Source organism: Mastacembelus armatus, chromosome 18 (assembly GCF_900324485.2).
Source record: "Mastacembelus armatus chromosome 18, fMasArm1.2, whole genome shotgun sequence".
In the NCBI taxonomy this organism is placed as follows: Eukaryota; Metazoa; Chordata; class Actinopteri; order Synbranchiformes; family Mastacembelidae; genus Mastacembelus; species Mastacembelus armatus.
Genome location: NC_046650.1, coordinates 3,292,202 through 3,312,577, shown reverse-complemented (window position 1 = coordinate 3,312,577; position 20,376 = coordinate 3,292,202). Strand labels below are relative to the sequence as shown.

Sequence of the window (20,376 nt, the reverse complement as noted above, 5' to 3'; positions counted from 1 at the left end):
CTAGCAGATGCAGCTGATTGTGGAGAATCCTCATCCAACAACGAAACGGCTGAGGTACCTGACGGAGTCACGCTATTTTGTATTCAATGCAGACGATCTGATATACAAGCTATTAAATCGAGAAACGACGCACGTACCTGATGGAAAGATCATCATTGTTGTTCCCGACAGTTCTTGGTAATAAAACAAGCGGTAAAAAAGGCTCCCTTCGGCAGATATTTAAATCCCCAGCGACATGTAATACACACACACACACACACGCTGTGGCATTCACGTCAGCACGCCGCATCCCACAATTAAAAAAATGACCAATAGGAAAATTACGCCGCCCGGTGGGTGGAGAGCGTGACAGAGATTTTATGGTTTTATTGTTTATTTATTGTCATAAATAACGATCATAAAAGTGACCCCACCCGCTTGTGCCCACAAGCCAAACCAATTATATACTACTGCTGTGTCCCACTCTAACATCTGTCTCACTCTAACACCTGTGTCTCACTCTAACAGCTGTGTACCACTCAAACAACTGTGTCTCACTCTAAGAGCTGTGTACCACTCTAACAGCTGTGTGTCACTCTAACTCCTGTGTCTCACTCTAACAACTGTGTCTCACTCTAACAGCTGTGTGCCACTCCAACAGCTGTCTCTTTCCAAGAGCTGTGTCTCACTCTAACAGCTGTGTCTCACTCTAACAGCTGTGTGTCACTCCAACAACTGTCTCACTCTAACAGCTGTGTCCCACTCAAATAGCTGTGTCCCACTCTAAGAGCTGTGTACCAGTCTAACAGCTGTGTACCACTCAAACAGCTGTGTCTCACTCTAACAGCTGTGTACCACTCTAACAGCTGTGTCTCACTCTAACAGCTGTGTACCACTCAAACGGCTGTATCTCACTCTAACATCTGTGTCTCCCTCTAACAGCTGTGTACCACTCAAACAGCTGTGTCCCACTCTAAGAGCTCTGTCTCACTCTAACATCTGTGTCTCCCTCTAACAGCTGTGTACCACTCAAACAGCTGTGTCCCACTCTAACATCTGTCTCACTCTAACAGCTGTGTCTCACTCTAACAGCTGTGTATCACTCAAACAGCTGTGTCTCACTCTAACATCTGTCTCACTCTAGCAGCTGTGTACCACTCCAACAGCTGTGTCTCACTCTAACAGCTGTGTACCACTCCAACAGCTGTGTACCACTCCAACAGCTGTGTCTCACTCTTACAAATGTGTCTCACTCTAAAAGCTGTGTACCACTCAAACGGCTGTATCTCACTCTAACATCTGTGTCTCACTCTAACAGCTGTGTACCACTCAAACGGCTGTATCTCACTCTAACATCTGTGTCTCACTCTAACAGCTGTGTACCACTCTAACAGCTGTGTCCCACTCTAAGAGCTCTGTCTCACTCTAACATCTGTGTCTCCCTCTAACAGCTGTGTACCACTCAAACAGCTGTGTCCCACTCTAACATCTGTCTCACTCTAACATCTGTGTCTCCCTCTAACAGCTGTGTACCACTCAAACAGCTGTGTCCCACTCTAAGAGCTCTGTCTCACTCTAACATATGTCTCTCACTCTAACAGCTGTGTACCACTCAAACAGCTGTGTCTCACTCTAACACACCAAACATTCCCAACAGACCCTCACAGTACGTTTGGGCCTGCCAAGTCTGTCCCGCTTCCTCCTCCGCCAGCGGATCCAACTCACCACCCGGTGGTGATCAGTTGGCAGCTCTGCCCCTCTCTTCACCCGAGTGTCCAAGACATACGGCCGAAGGTCAGATGACACGACTACAAAGTCGATCATTGACCTCCGGCCTAGGGTGTCCTGGTGCCATGTGCACTGATGGACACCCTTATGCTTGAACATGGTGTTCGTTATGGACAAACTATGACTAGCACAGAAGTCCAACAACAGAGCACCACTCGGGTTCGTATCGGGGAGGCCGTTCCTCCCAATCACGCCCCTCCAGGTTTCACTGTCGCTGCCCACGTGAGCGTTGAAGTCCCCCAACAGAATTATGGAGTCCCCGGTAAGAGCACCTTTCAGCACCCCCCCGAGAGACTCCAAAAAGGCGACGTCACGGTCCTCAATTGTCGCTCCATAAGGGGTCACTGAACCGCTCTTAGTCTGGTCCGTCAACTAGGACCTGTTTGACATGGGAGACCCTGCCAGGGGCATAGAGCCCCGGACAACATAGCTCCTAGGATCATACGGACACTCAAACCCCTCCACCACGATAAGGTGGCGGTTCAAGGAGGGGTCTAAAAGCTGTGTACCACTCAAAGAGCTGTGTCTCACTATAACAGCTGTGTCTCAACCTAAGAGCTGTCTCACTCTAACAGCTGTGTCTCACTCTAACAGCTGTGTACCACTCAAACAGCTGTGTCTCACTCTAACATCTGTGTCTCATTCTAACAGCTGTGTACCACTCAAATAGCTGTGTCTCACTATAACAGCTGTGTCTCAACCTAAGAGCTGTCTCACTCTAACATCTGTCTCACTGTAACAGCTGTGTACCACTCAAACAGCTGTCTCACTCTAACATCTGTCTCACTGTAACAGCTGTGTACCACTCAAACAGCTGTGTCTCACTCTAACAACTGTGTCACTCTAACAGCTGTGTGCCACTCAAACAGCTGTCTCACTCTAACAGCTCTGTCACTCTAACAGCTGTATACCACTAAAACAGCTGTGTCTCACTCTAACAGCTGTGTACCACTCAAACAGCTGTGTCTAGCTCAAAGAGCAGTGTCTCAGTCTAACATGTCTCACTCTAACAGCTGTGTACCACTCTAAGAGCTCTATCTCACTCTAACATCTGTGTCTCACTCTAACAGCTGTGTACCACTCCAACAGCTGTGTCTCACTCTAACATCTGTGTGTCAATCGAACAGCCGTGTCGCACTCCAACAGCTGTCTCACTCTAACAGCTGTGTACCACTCAAACAGCTGTGTCTTACTACAACATCTGTGTCTCACTCTAACAGCTGTGTACCACTCAAACAGCTGTGTCTAGCTCAAAGAGCAGTGTCTCAGTCTAACATGTCTCACTCTAACAGCTGTGTACCACTCAAACAGCTGTGTCCCACTCTAAGAGCTCTTTCTCACTCTAACATCTGTGTCTCCCTCTAACAGCTGTGTACCACTCAAACAGCTGTGTCTCACTCTAACATCTGTGTACCACTGAAACAGCTGTGTCTCACTCTAACATCTGTCTCACTCTAACAGCTGTGTACCACTCAAACAGCTGTGTCCCACTCTAACAGCTCTGTCTCACTCTAACAGCTGTCTACCACTCAAACAGCTGTGTCTAGCTCAAAGAGCAGTGTCTCAGTCTAACATGTCTCACTCTAACAGCTGTGTTTCACTCTAACACCTGTGTCTCACTCTAACAACTGTGTACCACTCTAACAGCTGTGTGCCACTCCAACAGCTGTGTCTCACTCTTACAAATGTGTCTCACTCTAACAGCTGTGTCTCACTCTAACAGCTGTCTCACTCCAACATCTGTCTCACTCTAACAGCTGTGTACCACTCAAACAGCTGTGTCTCACTCTAACATCTGTCTCACTCTAACAGCTGTGTACCACTCAAACAGCTGTGTCCCACTCTAAGATATTTTATTTTATTTTATTTTCGTTACTTTCAATGAACTAACAGTATAAAAAGCAAACATATTTTTTTATATATTTGCTAACACTGAATACTTCCCTGGTCCTGGAGCTGTATATCGCTATGTGCAGTTACTGGTCCCACCAACCTGCAGTGTCTATTTGTTGTTTATTGTTGCTGTTCTTTTCTCTCTCCTCTATCCACTCACCCCAACCGGTCGAGGCAGATGGCCGCCCAAACTGAGCCCGGTTCTGCTGGAGGTTTTTTCTTCCGTTAAAGGGAGTTTTTCCTCTCCACTGTCGCCAAGTGCTTGCTCATAAGGGATTTGTTGGGTTTTTAGTTTTAGTTTTTGTAAAATGCCTTGAGATGATTTGTATTGTGATTTAATGCTATACAAATAAATTGAATTGAATTGATGGGAAGCCCAAATGGGCTATTGAATAACATTTCAACAGTCCATCCAGGTATAGCTGAAAAAGTGGTTTGTAATTATTATCTGAGGGTTACTTTGTTTTATAGAGCCAGAATACTTTCATTGCTTGTTAATGGACTGTGAGTCCCGTGAAGTCTGGGCCAACACTGACCCAGATGATGTAGAATTGCTGGAAATGTTTGTGGTACCAGTTTACTGTCCGATGTCCGCTCGGTAAGACAGCTCTTTTATTGATTGCATGACTCATTTTTAAAAAAAAATCCTTTTCAAAATTTCAATAATAACAAGAGATATAACATGTTTTACAGTTATACAAAGTATACAATCCATAGTATAATTTTATTATCTTCTGGTTCACAGTGTGATGCTGAAGGATGGAACTAAATACTGTATGTCTGAACTGGAGCTCAAGCCTCTGCTGAAGAAGTTGGAAAATCAAGCCCACTGACGATGAAGCAACACATGTGATACTGTGATATCCACTGTGACCTGGAGTGACACCAGGCTAACAGGGTGGGGACCTTTCAGAGAACTAGGGTGGTGTGTAAAAAACATATTTGGACTTGTAGCGGACCTAAGGCAGCAGAATATGGTCACATTCCCGACTGAGGCAGGAGTGACATCCCTCTGACAATTCATGACTATGAAACTCTTTGTGACCCACTAGGGTAAACAACGGGGGGTGGTACAGCCCTCGCACCAAATACTGCAATGTCAAGACTCCCTTTTTGAGAAAGAGCAGGCCAACGGCCCTCACAAAGAGAACCCCTCTTAATGAACAGACTCCCCCTGCTCACCTCCTGCCATAAATACCTTAAGATTACTCCTTTTCAGGCAAGACCTGAAACCTATATGATGACTTATGAACTGGTCTTTATATCCTGTTCTTATTATATTTGTGCTTTGGTTGATAAACGTGTAACATGTGTGACCAGACCTATAGAGCATTGCTGTCAGACTACAGTGTGATATAGAGGCTGCGCTATTGTTTATCTGTTATTCATGCTTATAGTAATCTTTATAACTATGGGAAGTTTTATTGATTTTCATTTATTTGTTGAACTATTGACTCTGATTAGTTACTAAGTTTGTCATGTGTTTAAACTTTGGGGTGGAAAAAGAAATTATGTTCCCATTTTAGGAAACAGTCTTAAAACTTACAGCTTACTTACAACACTTAAAGAATAGGGTAATCTCTTGATTCACAGAGATTAGTGAGACTGCCCATCACAGTCAACAAATATGGAGAACTCCCTGGACCAATGATCATGTCATGTTATGTACAATGAAGGATGAACCAAATGGATTTCCCCGCCCAGCGCGGCAAGACACAAAAACACATTACACAGACAGACACACCCGGACTTGAGAACACACCATGAACCCTGAACTCAGAAAGAGAAGAACCCTGTGTGTGGCTGTCCTCCAGCTAACCATTTCACATCACCCAACTCCATGAGATGACCCTGCAGCAGCCAGAAGGAGAACGAGAAAAGGCGACGAACAGACTCAAACACAGAACATAAATTAATTTCAATTTCTTTTCCACCACTGCAAACAACCTGCTGTTAGACAGTTATGTTTTATTCATTAATTCAGCTAATTTCTCCCTCCATTTCCCCATGTAAATAGCATGTGCATATATTGTAAATAGCTGAATAAATCTTAAAAAGACAGTTGACTTTATTTCATGTTTAGATACAGTTAACATGTGAGGTTGACGCATTTCCTGTTTTCAAATATGTTTTTGTGTACTGTAAATCTTGAAGCCCCCAGTCTTTTTGAAATTTGTCCAGTTGAGTAGATCATTATTGACCAGAATTTTTACACTTTAAATATATATATATATGTGTGTGTGTGTGTGTTTATTGTGCAGTATATAGAAAGATACACAATACACATCAAGCTCTCAACCTAATCCTTTTTCCTCCTTTAACATTCAATGACTGATTTATACTTTATATTCTTTTATAGGTTTATTTTTAGTATTCATATTTTTAGGGGACAATCATGATTGCCACTCCACCACAACATTTGCCTGCTCTAGAATAACAGAAACTATTGGATAGAATTCCTAACATACATTCTGAAGTTCAAAACTTAGATCAACTTTTGTTAAGTACACTCACTAGTATTTTAGTACTTTGTGCTTTACCTAGAATCATGTATGCCTACAGAGCTGGCCTACAATGGGTTTACAATGCCATCCACTGACTGGAAGTAACAATGACATTTTATGGCTGAGATTACCTATGATGGTAAAATGTTTTTACTGCATGTATTTGTCTGAAAATACTATTTATATAGGTGGATACTAACTTAGTGCGAGTCTAGGGGAGAGCTGTGGGTGAGGTGTCACATGGCAGACATCAAAGCCCTAAAATATCCCCAAAATGATCACCAGTACACTTATAAGAGGGTCCAAATTAAGAGATCGAGACCATCATGTATTCAGTAACAAAAATACTTAGGATTTCTAGACAAAAGTTGATGTTTTTGCAATGAGCCAGGATTTTTTGCAGCCAGTATTTGGTTCTAATTTTAAGAGCTCATGGACACATATATACCTGATGGCCCTGATCTGTTATTATCTGTTGTTTCTATCATTCATTTATTCATTCATTCTTCTATCTGCCACAGCTGAAAACAATCTCAGCTTCCCGACATTTCAGATTCTCCAGTTGTTCCTCCAGGCAGTCAGCAGCATCTACAGTGTCCTCAAAGTCCTGCAGCAGGACTCTGTTCCCCAGCAATCCACGATGCTCCTTCAGCCTCTGGTTGTCTCTCTGCAGCCTGTTGCGTGCCTGCTTGGTCTTGGTCAGGAGGTCCCTCTTTCGGGCCACCATGGCCTCCAACTCAGCCAGTTGGTCTCGCTTGGCCTGGATCTCCATCTGGCTCCAGTACAGCTTCTCTTTTGTGTTTGACAGCAGCTGATGAAATGTAAGAAAACATAATACTGACTATTGCTTATTAAGTAAAAATCACTGTGTATAGCAACTACAGAAATGCCCTTAAAAGAATCTGTACCTGTGGATTCTTCAACCTACCTCCAAGCCTTTGCTGATCTTCTTTTGCAGCTTCAGCGATTTCTCACGTTGCTTCTCAGCTTGGTTTTTCTGCTCTAGCTTCTCAGCTTGCAACTGTTCAAACTGGATCTGCAGGGGGTCCTTGTCGCGTTCTTCCCCATCTCGGAGATCTGCTTCCAGCCTCTGAATCTTGATCCTCAGCTTGATGTGCTTAAGCCGGAGCTTGATCAGCTCATCTTGCCGAAGCTGCTCTGCTGCTAGGATTGACTCCACTTTTACCTGAGCAGCTTGTTTGCCCAAATGTTGGCTCAGCGCTGACACAGCTACGTCTTGCTTGAGAGCCATCAATGCTCGCCATTCATTTTCCACCTGATGACAAAGAGGCAGTTTTTCCACTGATCACTACACCTCAACATACACAACTAACACTTACTGTAGACCTGTAGATCTCCCTTGTTGAGGGTGCTAAAGTATATTTTGTCTTAAAAGACGTTGTGATGTGCAGAATATGTGTAATTCCTAAAAAGTGTTTCTGTAGAGTTAAAATTTCAATTTTTTGAAGACATGAAGTTTTGGGTTTGTTTGTAAATCATTCCCCAGTAGCACATTGATGAAAGCACAGTCCGCATGGTTCAGTTCTCATGTCACCCCCAACCAGCTCACTGCAGAGCAGCATGTGTAGCCTTGTTATACCCCTTTTCCTAGGGAGATGGGGAACCAATTAAAGCTCCAAAAAACGTGGTTCTAAGCACTCCAGCATTTAGCATGGCACCCTTGTTAAAACCTGGTCATAAAGTATGCTTTGTGAGGTGTAATCGTTATCTTTTTTCTACTGTTATACACTATGTCATTGTAAATCAATATTTAAAAAGATACAAATATAAGGTAATAGCCATGCATAATTTTCATGACACAAAATATGACAATATGTATAAGTATTATATGTATTGCTTTGAGCCCATGTTTATCCTCAGAACAATGAAAACCCACTCAGGACCTTATAGTAGACCCACCTGATCCAGCTTCTCTTGGGCCTGTATCCTCAGCTCCTCGGTCTGCTGCTGGGCTTTCTCTGAATTGGTGGTAACCCGCTGTTTCAGGTCAGTCAAAATGTTAATGTACTTCTTGTACACCTGAAGCGGCTCCGATGTGTGAGTTTCCTTCTCCAGCTGACTGTCATTCCAGGCCTTCTTGCGGAAGTACTCTGCCAGTTTCATCTGCAGCTGGCTGTTGTGTTGGCTGACTTTATCTCTCTCCTCACACAGCTCCCTGAGGGACTCCTTGTATTCTTCCCAGCTGATGTCTTCTGTATGTAAGGGCACAGGCTTGGACTCCACTTCTTCATCCTCTTCTTCCTTCTGAGCACAAGCCGTGGTTTCCTCCTCTGGGGAGTCAAGATGGCTTTTGGGAAGCACATCTTCATCACTGCTGTGGACTTTAAAAACAACAGTCTCCTCACTGGACATTGGTAATTCATTGACTTCATTCATCTTCACTTCCAAGTCTGTGGTAATGTCAACACCATGGAGGTCATTTCCACTGTTCTCTCTTGGCTCAGACAGGGCTGCTCCCACAGCGGGTTTCTCAGTACTTTTCATAATTTCAAAGTTTTTATCTTCATGATCTGATGCAGCCATGTCATCTGGGGCATTTTCTTTTTCATTCCTGTTAACAGTACTAAGAGACCCGTCCTTCTCTTTGAATAAATCATCTGATGTATCCCTCTCCGTGTAATTCTTCACATCGGTTTCTTCATGTTCCGGATCCATTTTCACTAAAAACTTATTAGTTAATTTATCTATAGCTATTAGGATCGTGCACTTCTGCAGTCAATGACACTCTTCGTTTTGTTTCCGTTGTCCGGGAAACTGGTATCGGGAACCAATGACAGGCGTGCTGCCCCATGCTCATTAATATTAACAAGCAGGATGTGAGTGACTCGCGCTGTGGGGCATGCGGTGCGCAGGCGCGTAGTTGTGCCTCCAACAACAAGAAGCAGGAGGCAGCCAACATGGCCGACCTGGGGAAGAAGTACTGCGTTAACTGCCTTGCAGATGTTACAAACCTGCGGCTTCGCTGCACCGACTGCCCGGACATCGAGCTGTGCCCGGAGTGCTTCTCGGCGGGCGCAGAAATTGGTAATCACCGGAGATGGCACGGCTACCAGCAGGTCGACGGCGGTCGGTTCTCACTGTGGGGTTCCGAGGCAGAGGGAGGATGGACCAGCAGGGAAGAGCAGTCGCTACTCGATGCTATCGAGCAATATGGATTTGGGAATTGGGTACATCACCTTTTAAGTCTCCTAACTTGTTTTACTTGTGCAGTACATCAGATATGTACTTTCAAGAGTTTGTGACGTCAGCTAGCAGCAACAGTCTTACGAGAGCGTTATGATTTGGGAGCATTTTGGTTGTACTGTCGTAAAAGTTGGTCGGCTGAGCATTAAGTACGTTTAGTGACTCTTGGCTTTTATAAACAGCCTCATAATTTCGTTTTCGACCAAGTATTAAAGGCACAGCATTGGGTGACGTCAATAACAGGGCTTGTATGTTATAAAATATGACTGTATGGTGACCTAAGGTTTTAAATCAGAAAATATGTTATAGCAGCAGAGGCACAAACTGCAACACCAACTCAATAAAGGAGGTACATGAGAAAAAAAACTTGTAAAATAGTAATAAACTAAAAACCTTTACATTAGCAATATAACAAAATTAAAACTGGGATCATGCTGTCAGTATTTACAAAAAATAGTGCCTGGTAATGTGCTGTTTAGTAACTTGTATTGTAAGTTTGTAATTTATTACACAAACCAAGATGAATTGAACATATGAGGCCATTCCTTAGAAATGGACTGAGACAAGCTGCATGAACAGAGGGTCTTTTAAATTTTTACCACTGTAATCCATAATGTCTGGTTTGGGATGTCAAAAATCGTTCTTTTATTTATTGATTAATATTTTATTGCCTTTTTTAAACCAATTCAACAGTTGTATAAGTTCTACAGAAAATAAAAAATCTTTAAATATCTATTTGATTTGGTTCTGAATATAAGGAAAACAGGAAGTTCTTTAAAATAATGACTGAGTCAGTTTTAAGCTAAAATATCCAATTTTTGAATATCAATTTAACATTGGAAGCAAACTTCTTAAAAGCACTTCCTAACAGACTCAAGGTTAGATCAAATGATGTTAGCTCTGTTGTGTTTGGTATTTTAGTAAATAATTTGGAAAAATAATACATTTTTCAATATGTATGATAAATTTTATACTTTATTTCTTTCACAGTCCTCATTAATAGCAACTTCTTGTCTGTGTTGTTTCTTAGGAGGACATGGCCGCTCATGTTGGAGCATCCCGTACTCCACAGGAAGTCATGGAACACTATGTCACCATGTACATCCATGGAAACCTGGGTAAGGCTTGCATTCCCGACAGCATTCCCAACCGGGTAACTGATCACACCTGTCCAAGCGGCGGCCCCTTGTCGCCCAGCCTCACCACCCCTCTCCCCCCATTGGATATCAGTCTGGCTGAGCAGCAACAGCTGGGCTACATGCCACTACGTGACGACTATGAGATTGAGTATGACCAGGATGCAGAGAAGCTCATTAGTGGGCTGTGTGTGAACTATGACGATGAGGATGTGGAAATTGAGATGAAACGTGCCCATGTGGACATGTATGTGCGCAAGCTCCGAGAGCGCCAGCGGCGTAAAAACATCGCTCGGGACTACAACCTTGTTCCTGTGTTCCTGGGGCGGGACAAGAAAGATAAGGAGAAGGAGAAACCAGGGACGCTGGGAGTCATAGGTACTGCTGGTGGTGTGGGTGGGGCAGGAGCTGGAGGTGGAATGATTGGATCAGGTTCCACAATAGCAGCAGGACAAGTTTCTGTTCCAAGTACACCCAAAAGAAAAATCACCAAGGAAGAGAAGGAGCAGCGGGTCAGACTGCGGGCACTCTGTCAATTCATGGCCCATCGTGAATTTGAAGAGTTCTTTGAGAACATGCATAAAGAGCGTGTGCTCAGGGCCAAGGTACGTGAGCTGCAGCGCTACCGCCGCAATGGAATCACCCGCCTGGAGGAATCCGCTGAGTATGAAGCAGCACGCCACAAACGAGAGAAACGCAAAGAGAACAAAAGTGTGGTCACCTCCAAGCGGGGCAGCGGAGGAGGAGGTGGGCTTGGCTCTGGGATGGGACTTGGGGGTGGAGTTGGAGGGGGAGGAGGCATTGCTGGAGGGTTGGGAATGGGAGGTGGGATCAAAGAAGAGGGTAAAGATGGTGAGTTTGCTGCCATCGAGAACCTTACGGGCTTTGAACTACTGTCAGACAGGGAAAAGGTTCTGTGTAATTCTCTCAACCTCAGCCCAGCACGCTACCTGACTGTCAAAACCATCATCATCAAAGATCACCTGCAAAAAAGGCAAGGCATCCCCGCCAAGAGCCGTTTGCCGAGCTACCTGGACAAGGTCCTCAAGAAGCGCATTCTCACCTTCCTCACAGAAAGTGGCTGGATATCTCGAGACACCTCTTAGGGAACCATCTTTGGTCCTCAAGTAATAGGTTGATTGCTGATAGCTGATTGGCTATAAGCTCTAGAGGCAGTTAGAACTACTGGCTTTCACAGTTTTTTTTTTTTGACGTTGCCCTTGTGTATATTTACATTGCAAAGAAAGAGGAAGCTCTACTGTCTACTGGAAAAAGTATATTTTCATACTCGGGCTAGAAACAAAAAATAACCTTATATTTTTGCATTTAGAAAGGGACAGGTGTGAACTGCAACTGTTGCTTTACAGTACTATGTGTCTGTATTGTTATTACATGATGACGGCTACAGTACTACCAAGTATACGTAGTTGCATTGCAACAGGTTCTCTGTCTATGGAGAAATATTGTTTTAAATCCTACATTACTTTTCCTAGAATGTTTGACAGCTATGGCTCTTATGACAGAGGTTGTAGAGGATTTTTCAAATTTTTTTTTAAATCAGTTAAAACCACTTTTGGTAAGTTTCCAGCCAGAAGTATTTTTTTAACATTTTATGGGATTCATTTTTTTGAATTTCTCATGTAACTTCGGTAATCTCTTAATTTTCTGACCCATTTCTTCCCTTCGTAGTAGATACAGTGAAAGGAAAAGAAAAAGCAGGATTAAACAATCGTCTTTCTCTGCACTTGCTGCTTGAAGGCAGTTTGTATCAGAGCCCAGTACATCAACACAGAGCTAGATTGATAAGTAGGCTTGGGTATTGGGTCATGTTGGCCAATAAATAAGAAATGCCAATGCTGAATTGCCAAAGATTTATTAAGAGATCATTTAGAAACAGCGTTGCCATCGGACAAGTTAATTTTTTAAATGTAAAACCAACTACTCTGCCCAGAGTTATTGGTTAGGGTTCTTTAATAGCTAAATTTATAGTCTCATGATCAAAAACCGTAATTAATGCTATGGGTGTATGTTTTAAGAACACATCATATAAGTGTAGTAATATAAAGTATAAAAATTTGGTATTTTCTACATAAGCAATAATAAGAGTTAAAAATGGGTGTAGTACTCATAAACCTGTTCATCTGATTGATCAAGATGTGGGCTGACGTTTGATTGGTTAGATCAACAGTTACTGAACAGCCCATCCAGATGTCTTCCATCAAAATGTTGCTAAATCCTAATTGGTACACAGAATCATGTGGCATCACATTTTCCCAGCTAATACCTGCCCACTTCACACCAGTGACAGAGCACAGAGAATAACAGAAATGCAGAGATATCTTGTTAAAAACAACTTAAACTGTTGAAACCTAAACAGAGAAAAGTTTATGTAGGAGCCCATGCCTTATAGTGGAGCTGATTGAGAAAATCCAATCTTAAAATATTAATTTCAACTTCAAAATCCTGCATCGGTCAGTCTCGGTTTGTGTTTTATTTTAAAGGAAGCTCAGCACAGCTTTAAATATTCTCCTCTGCCCATGGTACAATACAGGCAAAGAAACTGATTGTGTAAGGGCATTTAGCAACGAAACTCCCAAGACTATTACCACCAATTGTATGTATGTGTGTGTATGTGTGTGTGCATTGTACATTTAGAGAAATGTGTTACTCCTAATGGTATGCATGAGTTTTCTCAGTCTTAGAACATCAGTTTTATATTTGACCACTTCATGCACCCCCAGCTTCCCTGCCCTGCTTTGGCAGCCTATCATTAGCTTATTCACTATAAGAGCAGCTCTGGTGACTCCTTCTCATTTTCCTGCTCTATTTGTTTTTTTTTTTGCAGGCCAAGCTGAGCCATGGGGATTGTTCTGTTTAAATATGAATGAAGTTACTGAGTAGGCTGTCATTTTAGACCAGGGACAGGAGTGACAGTGTTAAAATTAAAGAGAAGAAATGGCATTTGAATGTGAATGTGTAGATGATACGTGCCACAGTCACATCGGCAAATAAGAGAGTGGCATTAGTTGTGTAATTGCAGGCATTACTTTGTTTGTGGTCATGGAAGAGGGATGGCCTCTTCATTGTAACACCTGAGAACTCAAGGTTCTGCCCAGAGATTGTGGATCACCGGTGGATGGTGTTATGTTCAGTCATATTTCATTAGTGTGGTTCTCCAAGCCATGTACCAGACTAGCCAAAAACTACAGCGGAACAAATGTCATGAAAAGCCCCAGATTGATGCTGACATAAACTGATGCTACCAACAACGTGTGAATGTGTATCCAAAGTCTTGTTACACTCAACCACAAGGCTTTGTATGTTGTCCATTAAAAAATAAGTCAGCGAGCTGCCATAAACACTCAGTAACATGCCAAAAATAGTCTCCAACTATTTCCTCATATTAATATTTTTTCCCTATAATTAAGTCTTACACATTGGAAATAAATTAGTTTTTAAAAATATATAATATATATGTTCATGGCCCATTCTCTTAGAGTATTTCAATTCTGTTTCCTTTGACATTATGTCACATCTGTTCCCACTGGGCTTTTGCTCTGAGGTTAGGTACATCAGAAAATATGAAACATTATCTTTAATGCTTCAACTGCAGATTCAGCTTGTGTTTTATTGATTGACTCAGACATTCAGTGGTACATGATTTAAAGGACACCTACATGTGGGAAGCATTGAACAGATTAGTTAGTCAGTTGTAGTGGGTTTATTTATGTGAGCAATAGTCCAGGCATTTTATTAAAGCTAAGAGGGGAGTTTGCAGGTTGTGAAATAAGACAAACATTTTTCAGGTCAGAGGTCAGTTCAGAGGGCCAACATTCCACCTGACCCAGAATGTTTTCAAAAGATGATGCTAATTTCCAGTCTACAAACCAAACAGGGATGACATACAACTGTCATCTGAAGCTATTTGATGGTTCTCCTGTTTTTGAATGAGCTGATGTAATATCCTTTTCAATGACAGACTTTATTTTACAGATTTTGTCATTGGTGGTGCTGTGCATGTGCAGACAAACACTCCACACTGTTCCAAAATTGCGTTTTGTGGTATAACTGTCTCAAAAGTAAATACGACAATTAGATTTTATTTTTTCTTTTTTGTTCCCAGTTTTTTTTTTTTTTTGTAAAAAAAAAAAGGGGGGCTATTGTTTACTTCATGTCACCAAATGTAAATAATTTTGTAAAAATTGGAAAAAGAAAGTATAATTACTGACCTGTGAAATGTACAGTATTTTGTGTCATGGAAATTTTTTATAGCTTTTGTAATAAAAAGCAGAGTGTGAATTACAAAGAAGAAGCATTTCCTGAAGCTTTGGGTAATAGGGATGACATGCTATGGAGCTGTCTTTAATGTTGTTACTGGTCTGATGGGTTGAGTTTTGCTGTCCTTTTATTTTGTGGTTGCACATAACAGGGTATGTATGGAGATTTATTAAAAGTGCAAATACTTTATAAACAAACAGTCCTGTTTCCTCCTCAGTAATTTGTGGTAACTAAAATTTAAAGGAAAAACTAAATGTAATTTTGTGAACAGATGAAATACTCATGTCTGGAATAGTCATAAATATTAGTACTTACTTTTAGAGTATCTGAAATAGTTTAAGGTAGACTTGTTTAGAGGTTTGTCACACATAATACATACAGAATAATCGGATTTATGTTTGCTCTCGAGTTAAGTAGTGTATAACAAAATTGGAACTGAATTTTACTTTTTCCCCCACATTTATATATTCTTAGTTTTCTTATAGTTGTAATGTATCCCATGTTTACCCCACTGCAAAACATACACTATTATTGGTTACTGCTTTGAATGACAGATATATATAGCCTGGTAATTTTAAAGTATAAGTCACACTGAATCTAAAAGTATGTGTATTTGTGTGTTTAAATTTTGACTAATGCAGGCCCTACACCTGGCCCTACCCTCACAGTCTAAAAGCCTCTGTGTGAAGGCAAAGTTTAGCATTTTATTTGAATATGTGCATAAAACACTCCAAACAAAACTTTCAAAGCAGGTCCCTTTATTCTAAGGCTGCGACAGTCTCCACAAAAGTCCACGCATAGAATTAGTCTAATGATTTACAGATAAAGCTGTTACTTCACTGTTCAGCACTATCGAGCCTACCTGTAACTGAGACGAGCTTACCACAGCCTGATCGCACTCAAATGAACAAGAGAAATATGTTCTCACCATAAAGGCTTTGGAAAGCCAACAAATCTCAACCTTTCTTCAGATTCTCAAATGCTGTTCCTTGCTTTCTTCATATGATGAATTACATTTCAAGACTGTTAGGGCTTTAAAAAAGTCTGGAATGATACCAGTAGCTCTCAATCAGCAACTGCTCACTTTGTGAATGGACTTTCCGTCATATCTCACCCCAAAAAAAGTCTTAAAATTAGCACATTTATTATAGTTTGTTACACGTTTCCTGTTAAGATTTGTGGCTCTAGGAGAAGACATGAAAGCCTCTGCCTGTGATACTGATGCCTTTTTTTAAATAATCTCTCACAATAAGTGACTGACATGACAAAAGACAAACTGAAATTTTAGAGAACAGCCTGCCCTCTGCCAGACAAAATGTTATGCATCTGCTAAAAACTGTTGGATAATGTCCAGATACAACTTCAGTTCAGTTCAGTTGGACTCCTGTCTCTGCGGCACCGTAATGTGAGAATGGGGTAGTGCGAGGACAGGCTTGTGGGAAAAGGGTGGCAGGGTGCCTTGATCACTCTGTTGTACCTGAGCTCATTTAGCCACACCCACCAATGCCGGCCTGAGGGTGCGGCCATGAAGCTTGTAGCCCACTTTGGTTACTAGAGCAACAGTGCCAGGCTCTTTGCCCTCCACGGGGGCGTGGAAGAGGGCCTCATGCTCATAGGGATCAAACTTCTGGCCATTGGGGTTGAGCTTGACCAGGCCGTGCTTGGTGAACACCTTCTGGATCTGGACCTCGGTCATCACCAGGCCATCATACAGGTTCTTCAGGTGAGGGTTCTGGCTTGTCACCTCCTCCTTGGGCACACTCTCTGTGGCCTTCTCCAGGATGTCAGCTACCTCCAGCAAGTCCTTACAGAAGCCCTGGATCCCTGGTCATACAAGGACATTGGAACTTTTTTTCAGCATGATATAAATCCATAGCTAAGCCAAGTAACGCACTAAACACTTAAAAAGGCACTTAAAAAACTATTTTCATTTGGAAAAGGGTCTCATATCCTTACAATAAAAGGCAACTGTTTAAAGTGGAAATGAAAGGTTTAAAGAAAATCAAACATTTTGTTACCATAGTCCTTCTGTCACATATGGTGGTGGGAAAACGTAACTGCAGGTCCTTTTTTATAGAACATTAGAATCAATTCCTGCGAAATAGTTTTATGTGCTGCAACCTGTGGAGCTAAAATACAAAAACTCCTTTACCATATAATTTAGCATCTTCTATCATCTTTTGGCTCCTTGTCCTGAGGTTCTCTGTGTCTGCTAAGGCCCGTTTGTACTTTTCCTGGACAAGTGGTAGACACAAAGATACACCATTTATCAACATTACTTAGCACTCTGCAACCAAGCATTTTAAACCTCTGTAATTAAATTAAACTTTAATTAAAATTATAAAAAATGCTTTTAATATGGATGACATTTTTGAGAGTATTGTTATAAAGTTATCACAACACAAGTAAAAGCAGATGTTTGGATTCTCTCAGGAAAACAGATTAACACCAATTAACTCCAACCACACAACCATGCTGTACTGGAGGCCAACCAGCCTGCAGCCAGCTCACACTTACCGTCATGTCCTTGAGCTGCTCCTCCAGCTGGGTCTTTTCCTCCATCAGGACTTTCTCTGCTGCACCCTGCTCCAGCTTCTCTGCCTCCTCCTCTGACCCATGGCCGTTCTTCTGCTGGGTGGCTGTGCACAGCAATCGTGGAGAGGATCTGTGTGGGAAGGATGCGTGAGTCATTTGTTAAGTATCAGTGGCTGCTCACTCACTTGCCGGCTTTAACTACCATGCACTCGCCAATTGTTTATATTATATATTTTTTTATATTTCAAAAGATTTTTTATTTTCTTTTTACCATATTTTATATATGTGGAATGGAAAACAATTTTCTCCAAGCCATTTATAAAGCATTGATTTCTGATTAAACACAGCAGCAACAAAAATCATGCTGAAGGACTAAAAACTAGTAGTGGGGTCCACAGTAACTATAACAGACACATCACCGTGTCCTCACAGGCTGGAAACAAAACATGAACCAGTAACTGCACAGGTGTGTTTTGGCCTGTGAGTTGATGCTATCAGACAGCTTAATTCCCACCACCGTCACCTGTACCACTGCCAGTAGTGCTTAGTAAGAATGTGATGTAACTCGCCTATATGTGACCTGTTGTGTATACTAGGAAGTCTAGTAGCGTGGTTTCATCAGATTCATTGTAAGTGGCGTATTGCACCACATGTCATCATCTGCCCAGCCAATAGCCTAGTGTGGAGACATGACGCCAAACTTCACTAACAGATTAATCATTTAATACCACATACAATTTAACTCAGAGAGTCCGTATTCGCTAGCAATAGCGGGAACGTAAAATGAGTCGATTTATGAATGGAGTTTGGTTGGGAATTTCCTCCACTCAAGACAAGGTAGAACAGACTAAAATATATATAAGAACAGGTATCTGAGAACACATCACTTCAGAACATAACTAAAGCCTCACAAAGGCTTCAGGGCACAAAGCTACACTTTACATTTACAGCCCGATGTTCATCATTCAGGAGGACCCCTAACGTTACTAACCAGCTGCCCCCATAACACCGCCAAGCCCAGCATTTCTCTAACAGGCACATTTCAGACTAAGTCAGACGCTGCTCAGTTACCTCATTAACGCAGGGGAGGCCACCAGTGAGCAGCTATGTCTCACCGCTCGTACACACCAGCTCGCCATTTTCTAAGTCACTGCAGCTACACTCTCCTTGGAACACACGCTGATAAGACGTACAAACATGACAGCTGCAGAGTCAGCTCCGAGCCAATCAGAAGTCGGTGACGAGGATACCGTCCTCACTTGACCAATCAGATTTGGAGAGCAGTTTTGCCGTCGAGTTATAGTTTGGTTGAGTTTAAGTTAAAGGTGAAACCTACCCATGTGACCAAGGACGATTTAAAAACCCTTCATTAATAATATGAATAATATTAATTATAATTATAATAATAATAATTATTAGCATGGTGGATGAGTGGTTAGCACTGTTGCCTCACAGCAAGAAGGTGCCTGGTTCGAAACCCATCAGGGGCCTTTCTGTGTGGAGTTTGCATGTTCTCCCTGTGCTTGTGTGGGTTTTCTCCAGGTACTCTGGTTTCCTCCCACAGTCCAAAAACATGTATGTCAGGTTGATTGGTGACTCTAAATTGCCCATAGGAGTGAGTGTGAGTGTGTGAGGTTGTTTGTCTCTATGTGGCCCTGTGATGGACTGGGGACCTGTCCAGGGTGTACCCCTGCCTTCCACCCAAAGAGAGCTGGGATAGACTCCAGCAGATCCCCGTGACCCTGATTCAGGAAAAAAGTGGGTATAGAAAATGGATGGATGGATGGATTATTATTATTATTTGTGCCTTTGGCCAACTGTCAAATCTAAGTGTAACAGTTACTGTTATTTAATTCATTTAACCTTTCAGCCCCTCACTGCAGCATCTGAGTTTTATAGGTTTAGCTTCATATGTGGCAATAAAATATTTTACATATTGTACTCCATGGATGGATGGATGGATTATTATTATTATTTGTGCCTTTGGCCAACTGTCAAATCTAAGTGTAACAGTTACTGTTATTTAATTCATTTAACCTTTCAGCCCCTCACTGCAGCATCTGAGTTTTATAGGTTTAGCTTCATATGTGGCAATAAAATATTTTACATATTGTACTCCAGTGTTTTAAAATGTCATTGGAAGCTCAAATAGGTTTGTCTGTAAACGTTTTACTAATACACTCAGTATTAACATATTAGCCAAATATACAAACAACCCTTTCTTTATTATACTAATACAAAATATAAATGGAATTATGTTTCCTTACAAAGTTATTTGCTATTGCAGTGTGGTTATAAATAAATGTAATTTCAAGGAGGCAGAGTTGAATTGTTCGTTCTCAAAAACTCATTTAAAGAACTGGATGTTATTGGACAAGTCCCCAGGCCTTCAGATGAGCATCCAGAGGATATAATTTGAGTCACTACTCTTCTAAAGCAGTTACACATCAAGAGAAAAATGTGATTATTAGATGAATTCCATCTGGGAGCTTTGATGGGTGAACTGCAGACAGACCCTCAGTTATAGCCTGCTCATTTAAAGGTGTGTTCTCCATCTGTCCGCTTCTCATTGACTAATCAACTTCACTGTAGATTAAAAAACCTTGCATCATCTTTCTTCATCATTTTGAGCCAAACACACACACACACACACACACACACGCACACGCACACACACACACACACACACACACACACACTCCAATCTCCTTTTCACTTCTCTTTCGTCTTTTCTTTCAGTGCACATCTGACAAGGCAGAGCTAATTGACAGGCATGCCATTTCTCTCTGCTCCTACCCAGCCCTGTGTCACTGCCTCACTGGGGAAGAAAGGAAGAGGTAAATTGCCCCTTCATTTTGCAGTAAGTGGAGCAGACAGGTTGGCACTTCCTCATTAGCAGGAGGTTTGTTTCATGAGGTGAAGCACGGTTCTGTCTTGTTCCTGCTATGATGAGGCCTTGCAGAGTCGCACTTTGATGGCTGTCATTAAAGAAACTCTTACATTTTTTGATTTGTGCTTAGTGAAGTGACTCACGAAACGTTGTTCTGAAAGCTTAGCTG

General features: G+C 41.9%; 3 protein-coding genes across 3 annotated transcripts; 1 reads left to right on the top strand and 2 right to left on the bottom strand.

The window, feature by feature from the left end:
* Nucleotides 1–5,727: 5,727 nt before the first annotated feature.
* cfap184 (cilia and flagella associated protein 184) lies at nucleotides 5,728–8,900 on the bottom strand (the record flags this gene model as incomplete). Its single annotated transcript, XM_033325714.1, has 3 exons — nucleotides 5,728–6,975; nucleotides 7,093–7,440; nucleotides 8,085–8,900. Coding segments are annotated over 3 exons (1,467 nt in total), but the record flags the coding sequence as incomplete, so codon positions are not given.
* Nucleotides 8,901–9,050: 150 nt separating this feature from the next.
* tada2b (transcriptional adaptor 2B) lies at nucleotides 9,051–14,966 on the top strand. Its single transcript, XM_026329793.2, has 2 exons — nucleotides 9,051–9,352; nucleotides 10,399–14,966. Exons 1-2 carry the CDS (start codon nucleotides 9,083–9,085, stop codon nucleotides 11,608–11,610), a joined length of 1,482 nt encoding a protein of 493 aa, XP_026185578.2. The 5' UTR covers nucleotides 9,051–9,082; the 3' UTR covers nucleotides 11,611–14,966.
* A 493-nt stretch (nucleotides 14,967–15,459) lies between these two features.
* Nucleotides 15,460–18,520, bottom strand: grpel1 (GrpE-like 1, mitochondrial). The gene is made up of 4 exons (XM_026329803.2): nucleotides 18,389–18,520; nucleotides 17,300–17,447; nucleotides 16,935–17,016; nucleotides 15,460–16,606 (listed from the first exon to the last, which is right to left on the bottom strand). The coding sequence occupies exons 1-4, from the start codon at nucleotides 18,454–18,456 to the stop codon at nucleotides 16,266–16,268; spliced, it is 639 nt and encodes a 212-aa protein (XP_026185588.1). The 5' UTR covers nucleotides 18,457–18,520; the 3' UTR covers nucleotides 15,460–16,265.
* Between the last annotated feature and the right edge of the window lie 1,856 nt (nucleotides 18,521–20,376).